The sequence below is a fragment of the Aotus nancymaae genome, unplaced genomic scaffold, assembly GCF_030222135.1.
Source record: "Aotus nancymaae isolate 86718 unplaced genomic scaffold, 86718_ANA_hifiasm-v0.15.2.pri h1tg000007l, whole genome shotgun sequence".
NCBI classification, from domain to species: Eukaryota; Metazoa; Chordata; class Mammalia; order Primates; family Aotidae; genus Aotus; species Aotus nancymaae.
Window position 1 is genome coordinate 66,256,104 of NW_026988418.1, and position 19,603 is coordinate 66,275,706.

A 19,603-nucleotide genomic window follows, 5' to 3' on the forward strand; every position below is an offset into this window, starting at 1 on the left:
TCCTGACCTTGTGACCCACCCGCCTCGGCCTCCCAACGTGTTGGGATTATAGGTGTCAGCTACCATGCCCGGCCTATAATTCTTATAAAAAGTACAAGCACTAACAAGTATACACCATAGTTTCTGGCATTGTAGCTCAAGAATAAGAATAAAAATGTGATAGCTGATATTTGAGTACCCACTATGTTGTTGGGGACAGTGACAAGCACGTAGATCCCTCAACATTTACTCCCACAACCCTTAGAGGGTACAGTTAACTGCCCTCCTAAGTCAGTGCCGCCTCCACACATACCTGGCTCATTCATTTCTCCTTTCCTAAGTTGATAATTTCAGTGTCCTCCAATTAACCCAGCACTTGAACACTTCAGTTCCTAGACTTCTGATTTAGTGTTCTCATCCTTCACTTTAGCCTTAACCATCTGGCTCCCATGGTTATAGTCTAGCCTCTTGTTATCGCCACAGAAATGCCTTTTCCAGTTCTTTGCCCATTCTTTTTTTTTCTTTGCCCATTTTTGAATCAAGTTGTTTTCTGTTGAGTTTTAGGAGTTCTCTATATATTCTGGATATTAATCTCTTATTGGATATGTGATTTCCAAATATTTTATCTTGGGTTGCTTTTTTTTTTTTTTTTTTTTTTTTTGAGACAGAGTCTTGTTCTGTTGCCAGGTTGGAGTGCAGTGGCACAATCTCAGCTCACTGCCTCAGCCTCCCGAGTACCTGGGATTACAGGCATGCGCCACCACGCCCAGATAATTTTTTTTTTTTTTTTTGAGATGGAGTCTCACTCTGTCACCTGGGCTGGAGAGCAGTGGTGTGATCTTGGCTCACTGCACCCTCCGCCTCCCGGGTTCAAGGGATTTTCCTGCCTCAGCCTCCCGAGTAGCTGGGATTACAGGTGCCCACCACTATGCTCAGCTAATTTTTTGTATTTTTAGTAGAGATGGGGTTTCACCATGTTGGCCAGGCTGGTCTTGAACTCCAGACCTCGTGATTCGCCTGCCTCGGCCTCCCAAAGTGTTGGGATTACAGTCATAAGCCACCATGCCCAGCCTAATTTTGTATTTTTAGAAGAGACAGGTGATCCGTCTGCCTCTGCCTCCCAAAGTGCTAGGATTACAGGCGTGAGCCACTGTGCTGGGCCTCAGGTGGGTTCTTAGCACAGCATTCTTAATACTTTTCCACTAGTTTCAGTTTCTCTAAGTCAACTATTTCTCACTTCCTTTCTCTTCAAATTTATAGTGCTCCCCAGCCCCAATCTTAATGACTCTACTTCTTTCTTTGGTGAGAAAATAAAAGCAGCCAGAGAGAATTCTACTTGCTTCCATCTCCAAATCTGTACTCTGCTTTCTCTCTATCACCTACATAAAAACTGTTCTTCAATTATCCCAGACTTAACCTACATCACTGACTCCCTTCTTTACTTGACTATTTTTGTCTGTAAACTTACGTTATCACCCAAAATAAGAAAAAAAGTTTTTTGCCTTATACTTCTTTTCTAGCTAATGATCCACTGAACTCATTAAAGTTTTCTATATTTACTGTCTCCCCTTTCACACTTCCTATTTTCTCACCCCACTCAATCTTTTGTCCCCACCATGCCACTGAAACAGTATCTTTCAAATTAATAAACTCCATATTACCAAATCTAGTAGGTTCAGTTATCATCTGACTCAGGTTCTTAGCAACATTTGCCACAGTTGAACATTGCTTAAGATACATTCTTCACTTGATTTCCATCACATCACACGCTTGGGGTATCCTTCGAACTCTCTGGCTATTGCTACTTTGCCAGCTCATCTCCTCCATCTAACTAGTAAATTCTGAAATGCTCAAGGCTTAGTCTTGGACCTCTTTCTGTCCTATTCTTTAGGTAATTTCTTTCCAGGGCTTTCCCAAATTTATTCTCCCTTGGGCTCCAGATTTGACATCAAATTGCCTGTTACCTCTACTTCATTGTCTATGCCAGTCTCACCTGCCATTCCTTGAACTGGCTAACAGCTTACCAATTGAAATGTCTAAAACAGAACTCTTGCTTTTTCTCCCCAAACTTGTTTCTCCTCTAGTTATCTCCATTTCGGTAAATAAAACCATTCATTTCCCAGTTGCTCAAGGTATAAGTCATTCTTGATTCTCTCTTTCCCTGAAACCCTCTATCCAATTTATTAATAGGTCCTGCCAACTAACCATAATATATAACTGATATAATAACTAATAATACAGCCCTGTGCTGACTAGTACTCACTGTCACCACTCTAGTCCACATCACCAATATTTTTTGCCTGCATCACTATACTATCTTCCTGACTGGTTTTCATACTAACAGCCGTGCCACTCTACATTCTTCTATCAGTAGCCAGCATCCTTTTTGAGGACACTTCCAGTACCTCCCTAATACATCTAAAACACAAGGCTTCATTGTGGCCTCCAAGAGCCTATATGATCTAGGCCCTGATTACCTCTCCATCATCATTTTGTACCACTCTCCCCACTTCCCCTACTCATCCCATGCCAGTCACATTTGCCATTCCTTGAACTGGCTAAGCTTTTATATCCAAGAGGGGACTTGCTGCCTCTGCATGGAATATTCTTTCTCTAGATACTCACTGCTTCACTGCATTCAGCTTCACTGAATTCATGTCTCTGTTCAAATGACAATCCAGAAAGGTCTTCTCTAACTACCCTATCTAAAACAGACACTCCCCCTACCACCAACACCTTTGCTTACCCACTATTCCTTTATCCTCCTTTAAAGTTCTTCACAGCAAGTATGATTACCTAATACAACACACATACACACACACACACACATACACTCTCTCTATATATATATACACACACTTGTACCTACTTCTGTGTCCTAAAATGTAAGATCCTTTAAAAATTTAGTGTATCCTCAATGCCTAGACTAGCTCCTGAAACATAATCAGTGTTCAGTAATTTTTTACTGAATGGACACTTATAACTCTCTAATACAAAATAAGCCCTTCCTGAATGAGATTATAACACTGCCAATGTTCTCGATGGTACCTGAGCTGTATGCAGAATGAAAAAAAACATACAGACATACTTGACATTTCGCAAGGATATCAAAGAAATCTTCATCAGCATCTTTGTTGTCATTAGTCATCAGGTGGCTAAGTACTGACTGGCTGTTGTTTTGTGTTAGACGAAGCCCTGGAAAATTACTGAAACTGGCCCTCTGGTCATCCAGACGGCGGCTCTGTGAGCTGGCAAGAAGGTCCAAAAACTCATCCGTGTTGGGGGATACCACAGAAACAGATGGTGCTAAGAACAGAAGAACAAAGCCAAAGGTTAAAAAAAAACCCTAAGCATATTTATTATATACCTAGATCTTTTTGGCCTTGCCAGTCCCAATACCCAACCTGCCCTCCAGCTATAGCGCTGACACTGATGTTGGCTAGAGAGGTGCGGTTTTTATTGGTGGGAGGGAATCATGAGCCTCAGAGTACTTCAAATGACCCACTTGGAGGTTACTCAGATTTGGCTGTATTTACCTGTTTAATGCTCACTCAAAATGTATCTATAAGATATGTGACTAGATTTTAGAAGGTGAATGAACTGTTTTTCTTACATCATTTTTCAGACCAGGATGTATGGGACAGTGTTTTTTATTCCAAGCCCTGGATACAAATCATTTAGTAAACTAACAGTTAAGTGCTGCTGGCAAGTCTTGGTCTATGGTATAAGAAGTCTTTTGGTAGCTGAAATAGAAAAATTTAAGTAACTTATTTTAGTCCTTTCTAAGTCAGCCAGGCCTCAGCCTCAGCCTTGGCCATAGGTTCCTCTTCAGTCTATCTTTTCTTTTTTAATCCAGATATGAAATATTGACATTTTATATATAATCACAAGGTATGTATAACTATCTTTCCTCCTCATTTTTATTTTTAAAAGTTATATTTAGGCTGGACATGGTAGCTCATGCCTGGAATACCAGCACTTTGGGAGGCTAAGGCAGGAGGATCACTTGAGGCCAGGATCCCAAGACCAGCCTGAACAACACAGCAAGACCTCGTCTCCACAAAAAAATTTTAAAAATTGGCTGGGCATGGTGGTGTGTGCCTGTAGTCCCAGCCACTTGGTAGGCTGAGGTAGGAGGATGGCTTGAGCACAGGGGTTCAAGGTTGCACTGACTACGATCATGCCCAGGCACTCCAGCTTAGCTAACTCCCAGCCACTTGGTAGGCTGAGGTAGGAGGATGGCTTGAGCACAGGGGTTCAAGGTTGCACTGACTACAATCATGCCCAGGCACTCCAGCTTAGCTCACAGCAAGATCTTGTCTCTAAATAAATAAAACCAGATTTTATTTTTATATATGTTTTAGACATAGGGTCTAACTATGTTGCCCAGGCTGGAGTCCAGTGGCTATTCACAAACACAATCATTGCAAACGATAGCCTCAAACTCCCGGCCTCAGCGATCCTCCCACTTCAGCCTCCCAAGTAGCTGAGATTACAGGCATGCAGCACCACACCTGGCTCACAGTCACACTTTCCTCAACAGATTTTTCAAAGAAAACTAGGGAGGTAGTATGATATAGTTATGAAAGCACACTAGACTAAAAACACAGATATACTTCAGGGAACTGAAAAAACCTTGTTTGAACTGTATAAACAGCAGCATTTCAGATACACCTGGATTCAGGCTTATTTATCATATCTCCTGTGATGAGAACTAAATTCTCAGAAATAAATCACAAGCAAAGCAAAGAGAACTATTAAAACTGGGGGAGAAACAGAGATGACTTACTTTTTAGCATTTTGGGGGGAGTAGAAGTAGTTGCTGTTGAAGCTGTATGGCAGTTCTTTTCTTGTAAACAACATCTCTGATCATCCATCCTATTGCTTTGAAATCGGCTTAATAAGTCAAAGAACCCTTCATCGCCAATAGTATCTGCACTGATTTTCTAAAATATTGAGAGGAAGTCCAGTTCACTTGAAATATTCCAGTATTATCTTTAGATCATCAGTGAACATCATGATGCATTCAAATGCAAAAGGTAAAGGATGAGGATTAAAATAAAAATAAATTAAAAATAAAAATTGACGTTTTATTTTAAAAAAGAATACAAGATGGAAAATATTGGTAATAAAAGGCTATTTTAATCCAACTAACAAAAAGCACTTCTAGTTTTTAATTCCTGTGTTTCTAAGGCTTAAGAAACATACCTCAGACTTAAGAGAACTGCTACAGATACTGAATTATGCAAACACTGGTGATACAGGCCTGTACTTCAGGCTCCACATTCAGTTCTAAACATTGTAATAAAGTGGAATTTAAGTATACTTATCTCTTTGTAAGAGCTGTTTAAGAAAGAAAACGTGTATTTTCCTAGCATAGTGATTTCTAAGGTCTTTTTATAATATTAGATTTGAAGATCTTGAAAAAATACAAACTTCAAATAAATGAGTATTTGTGAGGAGAGGAAGACCTATATTCTTCATTTGGAAGGCTTCAAAACTGAAATGATGAATGCAATGTTTAATACAAGTAATTATTATTTTTTTCATAATGATATGTGATAATAGAAGCACATATACAAAAAATGTTATGGGCCTGAGGAGGATAGAGGAACTAACTTTTAGGAGAAATAGGGAAAATTTCACAGCACGTATTTGTGTTGGCTCCTTAAGAATGAGTAGGCATTTGCAGGTGAGAGATGTTTCATACTAGTTAATATGCAGTCCAAAAAGTTTGTAGTATTAAAGAGATGATGAACTGAAGGGTAGGGGTAGGTACAGAGGAAGAAAGAGGCCTTTGTAAGCAATACTAACAAATGTAGACTTTATCCTATGTGAAATAAGATGAGCAATGGCAGTAGTGAATTTTAATCAGTTTTGTTTAGATATAATAATGAAGGCAGGGAGATCAGTTCAGGTACCTATTGAAATCTAGGTAATAGAGTAAGAACTAGGCTAAAACACAGTAGTGGATTTTTTTTTTCTTTTTTCTTTTTTTTTTTTTTTGAGAAGTCTTGCTCTGTCATCCAGGCTGAAGTACAGTGGTGCAATACTGGCTTACTGGAACCTCTGCTTCCTGGGTTCAAGTGATTCTCCTGCCTCAGCCTCCGGGGTTTCACCATCTTGGCCAGGATGGTCTCAATCTCTTGACCTCATGATCCACCCGCTTTAACCTCCCACAGTATTGGGATTACAGGCGTGAGCCACCGTGCCCATCCGATTTTATTTTTTATTATTTATTTTCTTTGAGATGGGTCTCACTCTGTCACCCAGGTTGGAGTGCAGTGGGGCAATCTCAGCTCACTGCAACCTCTGCCTCCCAGGCTCAAGGAGTCCTCCCACCCCAGTCTCCTGAGTAGCTGGGACCACAGGTGTGTGCCACCACACCCAGCTAATTTTTTTTATTTTTGGTAGAGACGGGGTTCCACCACGTTGCCTAGGCTGGTCTCAAACTTCTAAGTTGAGGAGATCTACCCACCCTGGCCTCCCAAAGTGCTGGGATTACAGACATGAGCCACTGTGCCCAGCAGAGAAATGGATTTGGAAATGGAAATACCTTCTTCGTAATTTACTTTGATCCTTTTATCAGATTATAGGGTAGCTGCATTAGAGATTTCCCAATACTTATGAGTAAACCCATGGTATTTTAATTTCTAAATAAATTAAACAAACTGACTGCTATGATCATTTTACTTTTTTTTTTTTTTTTTTTTGAGACACAATCTCGCTCTGTTGCCCAGGCAACAGTGTTGTACAGTGGCATGATCGCAGCTCACTGCAACCTCCACTTCCTGGGCTCTGGGACCATAGGCGCACCCCACCATGCCCAGCTAACTTTTTATTTTTTGGTAGAGACAGAGTTTAATCATGTTGCTCAGGCTCATTTTTCATCAAAAGTTTATAATTCTATCATTATAGTTTCAATAATGTGATTAACAGAAGTAGATGCTAACAGATACACTTCATTCTAAACTAATATTTAAAAATCCTCGAGCATCTGAATTTAATTTGTTCTGTCTTCTGAGCTGAGTAGAGGGTAGTTTTACTGGGAGACAATGCAGTGAAATAACTGGTAGTATTTTTCCAAACAATAGTTATTCAAATAAATAATTATTGGCCAACCGTGGTGGCTCACGCCCACAATCCCAGCACTTTGGGAGGCCAAGGAAGGTCAATCACTTGAGGTTAGGAGGTGAAACCCCATCTCTACTAAAAATACAAAAATCAGCTGGGCATGGTGACCCCTGCCTGTAATCCCAGCTACTCGGGAGGCTGAGGCAGGAGAATCGCTTGAGCCCAGGAGGCAGAGGTTGCAGTGAGCTGAGACTGTGCCACTGTACTCCAGCCTGGGTGACAGAGTGAGATTCTGTCTCAAAAAAAAGAAAAATAAAAGAATTATTGTCCAATACAAGGGAGCAATTTATTTACTAAGACAGTAATTATCATTTCTAGTTTTGAAGAAGATAGAAAAGATAGGGAACTATGAATACAAAGATATTTTATGTTAAATGTCTCATTTAAATTACTAAAAATCCAGTATGAATACAAGAAAACCCAAATGTAGGTACTCAAAACACAAAACTTGAAAAAAAAAATCTATTTTAAACGTACCCTCTGAGAATTTGGAATTCGGTGGTCAATAGAATTACTGGCATCTTGGAGAACTTTAGTGGAGGAATTAGTTTTGTATTTTTTCCCCTTCAGTCTGTTGACAAAGAGTAGCTTTGCAGAAGGTTTGGCAATAAGAGGTTTTTGCTTAGCAAGAATTTCACTGTTCCAGTTCTGTACCTAAAAAATTACAAATGGAAAGTAGGTGAAAAAACATCTCCCAAGCCCCAGCTCTCTTCTGGTTTCCCATAATATTAATCTGACATATTCACTTATTTACTATTGGGGGAAAGAGGAAGAATTTTAGATCTCTAAAAAAAAGATGTTTTAGTATAGTGCACTATTTTCAAGAGCTTATGCCCGATGCATACTGTGGATTCCTTATTATCAAAATATTAAAATGCTGGTTTTTAAAAACCTAAAATAAGAAAGCAAGGTTTGCCAGAACTCTATAAAAATAAAATATGAATGGTCAGAGAAGGAGCCAAAGTTTTACTCTAGATGTGAGTTACTTAAAAAATCTGTTACAACTGGAAATTTTAGATGTAGAATTTTTAAACATAAAAATTAATATCTAAAACATAGCAGTAGTAATTTTTAATAAAATGGTTTATGTTTTTATGAATACCATACTACATTATCAATAGGCAAAATCAATTTATAAAGGTCTAGATCTCGTTTAAATACATATGACAATCTACAAATAACAAAGTAACATTTATCAAGTGCAATATGCACTACATACAATAGCTCTGACATTTGCAGCTTTAACGTTCAGTCTTAAATGTTTACAAGTAACTCTAAAGGTTCATGCCATGTAGTAACTTTAGTGACACATTTTTTCATAGGTAAAATTTACAGTCAAATGCACAGATTTTAAGTCTATGACTGGAAGCCATATAACCCCTACTCTAAACAATACATAGAACATTTCCATCAACCCAGAAAAGTGCCCATGAGGCACAAATTGAAATAAATGTACAGGGGAGTGAGACATGTAGCTGGGCATGGTGGCTCACACTTGTAATCCCAGCTACTCAGGAGGCTGAGACGGGAGGACTGCTTGAGCCCAGAAGTTTGAGGCTAGCCTGGATAACATAGTGAGAACCCATATGTGTGTGTGTGTGTGTGTGTGTGTGTGTGTGTGTGTGTGTATGTATGTATGTATATATGTGTGTGTGTATGTATACATGTGTGTATATATGTGTGTGTGTATATATGTATGTATGTATGTATTTGTTGCTGTTTTTAAAACATGTAGCTAGTAAGTGAACCAAGCCATCGATTCCTTTTCACATAGAGGTCGTCATAAGGGAAAATTATTTACTACAGTGATTTCATGGTCTCTTGTTTAGAGAAAAGGAAAATGGTCCTTGATGTGAGAATATAAAGCTGCACCCAAAACCCAAGAAGAAAAATTAAAAATGTTTCCTATATATTTATTTGAACCTCTTAACAATACTGAAAACAAGAATAGAGGGCGAAGCAATGTCTTAAAAATTGTGAAGAAAAATTATTTCTAACCAAGAATTCTATAGTCAGCAAAATTATCAAATGTGAGGTTAGTAAAGACATTTTCACATATCCAAGTTCAGGCATCGAAGCCTCAAAAGTTCCCTCCCACTGCATACTCTCCCAGGAAGCCTCTTAACCTAGAAATCTTCCTTTTTCCTTACGTATGTTTCTTTGTTGAGAATCATGAAATAATGAATTCTTTGACAGCTTTATTATGAGGAAATGAAACCAATACAAAGAACTAATTCCACTTAAACGTATTTGAAATTAAAGATAGAATTTTATCACTTGACACTTAGAGAATTACAAAGTCTAATCTGGTCAGCTTCTTGCATAACACTGCTAGTACCAGTACATAGGTAGGCAGAAGACAGATTATTTTTGCTACTTATTAGTATGTTCCTAAAAGGAAAACATAGACTAAAATTGCCTTAAAAGCTTTTTTAAAAACATAATAAGTAGATTTAACAAATTTATATTTGAGAACCACTCAGAGAACAGCTGGACCTTTTGGGAGAATCACAAAGTCCTTTAAAAATTACTAGAGTTTCCAAATAACTCTGTGAATGACTGGAATAAAAATATCTTGGATATGATTCTAACACAATTTTATATGTTGGTTTTTTGAAGACTATTCACACATAAACTATCACTATTGAAAAATCATATGCTATTGTTATGATAGGGCAGAAGAATATTTAATGACATGGAAAGATGTTCCTTTTTGTTTCTTTTTTTTTTTTTTTTTTTTGGAGACAGGGTCTCACTGTCATTCAGGCTGGAGTGCAGTGACACAATCATAGCTTTTTGCAACCTCCGCATCCCAGGCTCAAATGATAATCCTGCCTCAGCCTCCCAAGTAGCCGTGACTACAGGCATGTGCCACCAAGCCCAGCTAATTTGTGTGTGTGTGTGTGTGTGTGTGTATTTTTTTTTTTTTTTGGTAGAGACAGGGTTTTGCCATGTTGCCCAGGCTGGTCTCAAAATCCTGGGTTCAAGTGATCTGCCCACCTTGGCCTCCCAAAGTGCTAGGATTACAGGTATGAGCCACTGTGCTCAGTTGGAAAGATATTCTTGATAGAATTACCACATATTATAGTGTCTACAACATCCATATGAAAATGCCAGATGAATAGATGCCAAAATAACTGTAGTTACTATCAGGAGGCAGGATTACTGATTATCTTGATTTCTGTGTTCAAATTTTCTAAAGTTGCTGTAATGAAGATATTTTATAAAAAGTATTTTTAAAAATATACCACAGCTGGCACAGTGGCTCACAGCTATACCAGCAACTCAGGAGGCTGAGGCAGGAGGATTGCTAAAGGCCAGGAGTTCAAGACCAGTTTAGACAACAGAGTGAGAGACTGTCTCTGAAAAAGTAAAAAACTTAGCCAGGCATGATGATGTACACCTGTAGTCCCAGCTACTGGGGAGGCTGAACCAGGAGGATCACTTGAGCCCATGGCTCTACTGCACTACTGCACTCCAGCCTAGGAGACAGAGAGACATCCCAACTCTAAAATAAATAAGTAAAATAAATAAAAAAATACACACAAAGAATAAGAACCTATTTGACAATGTGATATTCAGTTAAAAGGAAATGGAAGAAAGTAGCCTTGATGTGTTCTTCAGTAACCTGTTTCCAATTATGAAGTCCCTTCCCTTTTACTACGCACCACCTCCCCCAAGAAAAATCCTGGGGAAGATGTATCTTCAATACAAAAGTACTAGTTTAAAAAAAAAATGCTTTTCAAGAATGCAGCTAGAAAAACAACTCTCCTCTTAATCATAAATTTGATTCATCTTGGCAATAATGTTGCTATGAAGTTGGGGGAAAAGAGCTTGTTTTGATCTTCCTGATCTCTTAAAAAAAAAAAAAAAGTAATACATTTACATGGTAAACGATTCAAACTGTTCAAACTGATTATATAAAGTGTTTCTAGCCTAACCCAGACACTCAGTCCTCTTCTCAGAAGCAACAATTGTTAGCCAGTTTCTTACATATTCTTCCAGGAATGTTTTATGAATCTACAAAGGAAATATATGCAGGCATTTTTCTTAAACAGATGGCAGCATACTATATGCATTCTTTTTGCACTATACTTTTTCTGATTTTTTTAAAGGCAAATTTTTAAGTGACATCTATATAGGGCAAGCCTTATTTAAATTATTTCATTAAAAGTTACTAAAACATTTTATAATAGTTCATGAAATTTGAAACATAAAAACTGCCACCCACCTTTTCCGGTGTTAACTTCATAAGTTCCATATTTTCCATACTATGCCGGCGTCCCAACTTGGGGCGTACACCTTTGTTTAAAAAAAAAAATCAATTCAGATAAACCAGGGAGCCCTTAAGATTACAAGTTCAGCATCATTACATCATTCAATTCTAAAGTCTGATACACAAACCCATATGAAAGGAGAAAACATGGACAAATATGTATTCTTCTAAGAATAATAATTTTCCATACCAGCTACACAAAAATAGAATATACATTCCCCTCTAAAATGCTTTGATGTAAGGAAGTTACATTTTGGTTGGGAACTCTCACTGGTTACTAAATTACCCTTTACTTTGAAAAAGGCATTTTATAACAACTGGTTTTATACTATCCACTTCCAAACTAACTGTAGAGTAATTTACTCCTTATAACATAAGGAAAAGGCTGTAGGCCTTCAATTGTGTGAAAAGAATCAAATTAGCACCCCCACTACTACGCTGTTACTCCTTTCTAAGTTACCCCTTTCCATTTAAAGATCTCATTAGAGGACAGACTTACTACCAGTCAGAAAACAAGTAAACAAGACCTCAGATTTTTTTCAGTAATTAGAGAATTTCCATATCCATTCAATCTTTTAAAATATTAAGCAGTATTTTAAAAGGCATAAGAAATACCTAACACTCAGCTTAAAAAATGAAACATTATGAACACATTAAACTCCCCTTGTGTAACTCCCCTCATAATTTCCCTTGTCTTCCCTGCACTTTTATGCATTTTCATTACAAATGTATGTATCTCTTAGCAATATAGCATCTGCGGGTTTTGAAACATTTATAAATGGTATCATACTGTATGTATTCTGCAACTAGCTTTGAGAAGTCTTATGTTTGTAAGATTCATCCATATTATATGTATACCTTAATTCATTTTCATTGCCTTTTTAGGCAAAGGTTTTATAATAACTGGTTTATACCATCCACACAGTCTCAAAAATAACAGACTTTAGAGCGGACTAGGAAATTATCCATTTTACTAATGACAGATATTTAGGTTGCTTCCAACTTTTTGCTATAAACAATACTACAGATACTCTTGGAAATGTCTCTCAGTGTACATGGACAAGCATTTCTTCCAGTTTGGTGGATATCAGGAGTATGTAACTGGGAGTGGAACAGGAGTGGAACAGCTGGATCATACAGTTGGAACACTGAACAGTACACAAATAGCTCATAAATATATGAGAAGATATTTAACTTCATCTCATCAGCAAAAATCACAGTGGAGTACTATTAGAAACCTATGAGGTGAACAAAAATTACTACCAGTATTAAAATGATGTGCAGTAACTTCACCAGAATGTTGCTGGATTGTACTTTGGAGTATACCAATTTCTATCCCATCAATACCACATAAGAGTTTCCATTACCCTACATCATTTTAATATTGGTAGTAATTTTTGTTCATCTCATAGGTTTCCAATGGTATTCCACTGTGATTTTTGCTGATGAGATGAAGTTAAAAGTCTTCTCATATATTTATGGGCTATTTGTGTACTGTTCGTTACCATATTGGCCAAGCTGGTCTTGAACTCCTGACCTCCAGTAATCTGCCCATCTTTGACTCCCAAAGTGTTGGGATTACATGCATAAGCCACCATGCCTGGCCAGTCCCTGACCTCTTTTTTGAGAAGGGGTCTTGCTCTGTTGCCCAGGCTGGAGTACAGTGGCACAATCACGGCTCATTGCAGCTTTGACTTCTTGGGCTAAGCGATCCTGCCACCTCAGCCTACCAAGTAGCTGGGACTATAGGCATGCAACACCATGTCCAACTTATTTTTGATACAGACAGGGGTCTTCCTATGTCACCCAGGCTGATCTTGACTCCTGGATGCAAGCGATCCTCCTTCTTCATTTCCTTTGTTTTTTTTTTTTTGAGACTGAGTCTCACTTTGTTATCCAGGCTGGAATGCAGTGGTATGATCTTGGCTCCCTGCAAACTCTGCCTCCCAGGTTCAAGAGGTTCTCCTGCCTCAGCCTCCTCAGTAGCTGGGATTACAGGTGCCTGCCACCATGCCCAGCTAACTTTCGTATCTTAAGTAGAGATGGGGGTCTCACCATGTTGGCTAAGATGTGATCCACCTGCCTTGGCCTCCCAAAGTGCTGGGATTATAAAGGTGACCCACTACACTCAGCCGACCTTCTTCATTTCTAGTAAGACCTTTTGCCTTAAAGTACTTTTTATCTGATATTAACACGTTATACTGGCTGTCTTTTGGTTAGTTTTTCATGATGAATCTTCTATCCTTTTACTTTCAGTCTTATTATTTTTATATATAATTTATATACACTTTTTAAATAAAAACTATATATATGTATACACACACACAGATCTTTTTTTTTTTTTTTGAGATGGAGTTTTGCTTTGTTGCCCAGGCTGCAATGCAGTGTTGTGATCTCGGCTCACTACAACCTCTGCTCCCGGGTTTAAGCGATCCTCCTACCTCAGCCTCCTCAGTAACTGAGACTACAGGTACGTGCCACCACACCCGGCTAATTTTTGTATTTTTAGTAGAGACTGGGTTTCACTATGTTGGCCAGGCTGGTCTTGAACTCCTGACCTCGTGATCCACTGGCCTCCACCTCCCAAAGTGCTGGGATTACAGGTGTGAGCCACTGTCCCCCGTCTACTTTTCTTGTATTGTTCTTGTCCAGTTTGGTTATCAGGGTTACATGGTTCTCAGAAAGACTGACAAAAGTATTTCCACTTATTCAGTTGCCTATAAAATTTTTGTGTAAAGTGTTATAATTAGTTTTCTTAAGTGGCTGGTTTACGTCACTTGTAAAACCATCTGGGCCAGGTATTTTCCTAGTGGGAAGATTTTAAGTTACTTATCTAATTTTTTAAATAATTTTAGCCATTAGCATGCCATTCACATTACATTCTACCATTAGATCAGTTTTGATAACTTGTTTTTCCAGAAATTGCCCATTTCTCCTAGATTTTCAAATATTTTGTCATAACGTTATTCAGAATCTCTTTTTAATCTCTGCATATTATGCCCCTTTTATTTTTGAGCAATCTTGCTGTAGATGTAATTAGTCAAAATTAAACCATTTGTAACCAAATTTTGACTTGAAAAAAAACTCTACTGAATCTTCGTTTCAATTTTATTAAATTCTGCTCTGTATTAATTTTTGCTTTCTTTCAGTTTTTCTTTACTTTTTAAGCTAGATATTTAGCTCACTTTCAGCCTTTTTCCTTTTTAAATACAACACACACTTTGCTCTAAGTACCAATGTAAATCATGTGCCACAAAATTGAAACAATATTTTTATAATTCAGTCCTATTTTTTCTTTTCTTTTTTTCGAGATGGATTTCCACTTTTGTTGCCCAGGCTAGAGTGCAATGGCACGATCTAGGCTCACAGCAACTTTTGGCTCACTGCAACCTCTACTTCCTGGGTTCAAGCAATTCTTCTGCCTCAGCCTACCAAGTAGCTGGAATTACAGGCATGTACCACCACGCCCAGCTAATTTTGTATTTTTAGTAGAGATGGGGTTTCTCCATGTTGGTCAGGCTGGTCTTGAACTCCTGATCTCAGGTGATCCGCCCACCTCCAGCCTCCCAAAGTGCTGGGATTACAGGCATGAGCCACCGAGCCTGGCCTCCTAAGTTATTTTCTAACTTTAAGATTTCTTTTTCAACCTATAAGTTACTGAGAAGTGTGTTAAGTTTTCAGATGAATGTTGTATACATTATCTTAATTTCTAAATTAATTGCACTGTGCTCAGGGCATGTATGATGTAGATGTGATAAAAATACTTTAAAATTCGTTGAGATTTGCTTTATTGTCGGTTTTTTGTGAATGTTTCATAAATGCTTAAAAATAATGTGAATTGAGTGGTTAGGTATTTCCATTAAATCGATGGTTTTCACTTTTAAGCTGTGACCCCATATTAAAAAATACACGTATATACCTAGGACAAACATACAACAAAATCTTCACACAACAGTTTTATGTATACATTTACACATATGTGTTTAGATTTTTGGGTTTTTTTTGAAGGTAGGTTCTCCTCTGTTGCCCAAGCTGGAGTGCAATGGCACGATCATGGCTTACTGTAGCTTTGACTTCCTGGGTCGAAGCTCCCACCTCAGCTTCCCGAGTAGCTGGGACCACAGGCTCATGCCACCATGGATGGCTAATTTAAAAAAATGTTTTTGAGAGATGGGGGTCTTCCTATATGCCCAGGCCGTCTTAAACTCTCGGGCTCAAGTGGTCCTCCCAAGTTCTGGGATTATAGACATGAGCCACTGCCCTGGCTCCTGTATGTGTATTTTTAATGCTAGCTGCAATCCATGGGCTGATTTTATAACTCATTTAAGTGTCAGTTTGCAAAATATTGCATTAGATGAAGCCTATTAATTGTGTTGGTCAAATCTCTATTTTATTATTGATGTCTGACTTCTGACTGATTTTTATCTATCAATTATTGAGGTGTGTTAACATCACATTAAGACATAACTATCACATAAGATGGATTCTGGAGCCATAGTGACTAAGTTTAACTTCCATCTCTACCACTTACTACACAGGTAACCCTGGGAAATTTACCTAACCTCTCTTGCCTCCACTTCTCCATCTGTAAATTAAGGATAACAGAAACTTAACTACTAGAATTGTTACAATTAAATGAGTTAAAACATGTAAAGCACTTAAATCAGTGCCTGGCACATCACAAGCACTGAATAAATGTTAGCTCTTTTTTTTTTCCCCTCAGGCTACCTAACCATTTTTGTTATTTTCGTTTTCACTTATTTCTGTAAAGAACTGAACCCTGGGCACTACAAACTTAGAGGACAGAAAGATGAAGAGGAGAGAAGAGAATAAAGACAAGAGTGGCTGACCAGGAAAGTATAGAAATCCTGGAGGCCGAATGAAGAAAGTATTCTCAGAAGGGAATGATTGCCTATAGGAAACATTGCTGAAAAAAATCGAGTGAGCTGACATTGATGTATTTGGTAAAATGGAGGTTTGTGGTAACCTTGAAAGGGTTTCAGAGTCACGGAGAAGGCAAAGCCCAACAGGAGTGGGTTGAAGAGAGAATGGGAGGCAAGGAAGTAAAAACAATGAACAATTAGTATCTTTCCAGGTTTTGTTATAGAAAGGAACAAAGGAACAGGTCTATAGCTAGAATGGTCTATGAAGACAAGCGACTGTTTGTTTTTGCTTTTTAAAGATGAGAGCTCTTATGGAATAACCTATATGAAAGTTCAACACAGAAAAACTTTTTGGCCCATCATTTAACCACAAAGCACACAGTCACAAATTATTATATGGCTCACACTTCAGAACTTTTCACTAAATATTCTTTAAAAGTCTAAATCAGATGAGTAGTCATTAATTTCTTTTCCTTTTTTTCATGACTTTAAAGAAAAAAATTGGAAAGAGAAAAGGTATATTTATCACTGACTTTCAACTTCAAAATATTTGTCAATAGTTTTTTTTTTTAGACTAAGAATTTCTCAAGCTTAGGAAAATGATCTCATACAGAATCACATACCAATGAAATTAAAAAATGTGAACCTAATCTTATTCCTTTTATTTCTTTATAAGTAGACTTTTTTCACTCAAAAAGAGACATTATAGCAAGTTTCCTCCCGATAGAAATGTCAAACCAAATTGGCACCTAAGGAAAGTTTCCTAAAAATAGATTTTGCCACGAAAAAAAAAAAAAGAAAGAAAAATAGAGTATCTTAGATTTTCTGAATTAAAAAAATAAAGTCCTAAGAAAGTTCACCTTGGAAAATAAATGGGGGGAAAAGAACTAAACAAATCAAATATGGAAAACTGTATGAGATAAAAAGAATAAACAACATTTAAAAATTTTGGCACCTCCACATTTATAAATTTTTGAATGAGTTGATAGAGAATTTAAATGTATTTTTACAAAAGAAAAGAATGATACCATCGCCATTCCTAAGTTCATGATAAAAACTATAAAATATTGTTTTACATTTACAAATCATATATTACATATAATTACATATTTATGTTTACAAATTAATGGAGCTGTGTACAACAAAAAAAAAGTATAAGTTGATCTTCCTATGTTATGTATTCTCTCTGAATATGGCAAACTTGTGATAAATAACTTTAAATATTGAGGATAAAAAATTGGGTTTTAAAAGTCCTATTACTTACCATTCAAACTGCTATCAATTTCATTATTTTCAGACATTATGGAGTTATTTGTGCTGTAGCTCAGACCAAGAACCATTTGAAGATCTGAGAGATTCAGTCGTGCTGTTAGTTCACCACTTTTATCCCCAACCTACAACCACAAACATTTATATTTTAGAGTAGTACTTAAAGACAAAGAATGGTGAAGATTATTTGTAAATGTAGTGAAACTACAGCTGGAAGAAAATAGAGAAATGAAAATGGTATATTAGAATTATGAGACTGAATGAATGAAAAAATTTTCTTCCATTAATAGTTTTTTTAAAGAATATAGAAAGAAAAAAGAATTTTCTAAATTATCACAATAGGACATCTAATTATACTCTTAATTCTTTAGTTCTGTAAACATTAGATTGCTCTTGTTCTCTGGCATCATACTAAGTAATGACGTAGATTATCCTGGCCACATTAATTTGGTATATGAATAAAATGTACTTATTTTATTTCCATAGTATAATAATGTTTATTAAGCCAGTACCAGACATTATGCTAGGCACTTTTAATATATATTATCGCTAATCGTTATAACACTTTGCCACCGAGCTATTATTATTCCCCTTTTGCATTTGAGAGAAATTGAGGCTCACAAAAGGTTTCCAAGCTCAAACAGCCAGCAAGTGGCAGAACTACAACAAGAAACCGTCCTTGATTCTAAGAACCATGCTTCAATACCATGCTACTTCTCCATGTAGACATTAGGGTAGAGTAGGGGCATATCTTAGTACTCTCCTTCCATTTCCCCATGCGCAGCCTTACCTTCCTGTCTTCCTACAGCAAAGCCAACACAAACATAACTGTGATCTGTACCTCAAAATGCTTTGTAGGGTTCTATGCCAAGAGAATGATATATAATCAAATTTATTATTCAGCCATATGATCAAACTGGGGAAATAATAGGGTTCCCTTTCCCAACCACTAATTTGTAAATTATAATAGCACAGACAGCATTTTTTTTTTAGTTTCATACCTCTCTTGAAATTTCCAAGTGCTTTTCAGCAAAATGCATTGCTTGATCATGATTTCCTAGTGCTGTGTATGCATTTCCTAAGCTCCAACATGCTCTTCCTTCGCCAATTCTAAAACATTATTCAAAGCAAACATGCAGTTATTTGAAAAGAGGTCCTATGTAGAGAATAAAAGCTAGCTAGCAGGAACTAAAGGTATAAAGAAACCTTTGGATTGATTTGGTCTTTCATATAAAGAACATACTATCATGATATTATAGATATATTAAGATACCCAGATTAAAAAAAAAAGTATATCCACATAATACTAAACTCATAGTCAAATATTAGAACATAGAAAACATTCTTTTAAAATATGAAATGCATGATAAAGTAATAAATCTCAAGGATAGGTATTCTGGTCCACTACCCCATTTTCTTTCTATAACAGCCCTACGGGGTAATCATCCAGTGTGTTTGAGCAGCAGGGGGTCTCACTATCTCTTGAGGTAGCATACTTCATTTTGAACTGCAAGGGAAAGTTCTCTCTCATACTTAGGTTAAAGAGAAATCTATTTTCTAAGGCAGACATTACAGACTAAATGCTGGCAAAAATATATTTTTTTCATACAGTAAAACAAAATAACTGAATTAGCTACTAACATTTAAAAATCAGATTTCATATAAAACTCAGCACTTCCAGCTTCTCTTTAAAAGACAAGAAGATCTGGACATAATGGATTCTTATTCCTGCCTGGCAACAATTAGATGGACTTGGGAAGCAGTAGCCCCCTTCACACCAGGCGTTATCTCTTAAGTTCACCACAATTCCCACACTTACGTAGTCAGGAAGACTTTTTTTTTGGAGATGGAGTCTCACTCTGTCACCAGGCTGGAGTGCAGTATGCCATGATCTTGCCTCACTGCAAACTTTGCCTCCCGGGTTCAAGTGATTCTCCTGCCTCAGCCTCCCAAGTAGCTGGGATTACAGGCATGTGCCACCATGCCCACCTAATTTTTGTATTTTTTTTTATTTTTTTATTTTTTTAGACAGAGTCTCACTCCGTCACCAGGCATCAGGCTG

General features: G+C 37.3%; 1 protein-coding gene and 1 long non-coding RNA gene across 5 annotated transcripts in view; one reads left to right on the forward strand and one right to left on the reverse strand.

Annotated features, from left to right (window-relative positions):
- The window catches only part of GPSM2 (G protein signaling modulator 2), a 50,033-nt gene that overhangs the window by 2,709 nt on the left and 27,721 nt on the right, over positions 1-19,603 (reverse strand). For 2 of the 4 annotated variants that reach the window (XM_064372744.1, XM_064372745.1), the window contains exons 9-14: positions 18,543-18,651; positions 17,537-17,666; positions 11,345-11,415; positions 7,591-7,767; positions 4,769-4,925; positions 618-3,285 (exon numbers count right to left, since the gene is read on the reverse strand). In XM_064372744.1, coding sequence (XP_064228814.1) covers positions 2,957-3,285; positions 4,769-4,925; positions 7,591-7,767; positions 11,345-11,415; positions 17,537-17,666; positions 18,543-18,651 — 973 coding nt within the window. In that variant the 3' untranslated portion in view covers positions 618-2,956. Of the gene's footprint in view, positions 1-615; positions 3,286-4,768; positions 4,926-7,590; positions 7,768-11,344; positions 11,416-17,536; positions 17,667-18,542; positions 18,652-19,603 lie in introns of those variants that run through there. The other 2 variants (XM_021671948.2, XM_064372746.1) reach the window with 2 other exon arrangements.
- Positions 9,842-17,435, forward strand: LOC135273438 (uncharacterized). The gene is made up of 2 exons (XR_010341242.1): positions 9,842-13,859; positions 16,161-17,435. It is a non-coding gene; the product is annotated as an uncharacterized LOC135273438 (long non-coding RNA).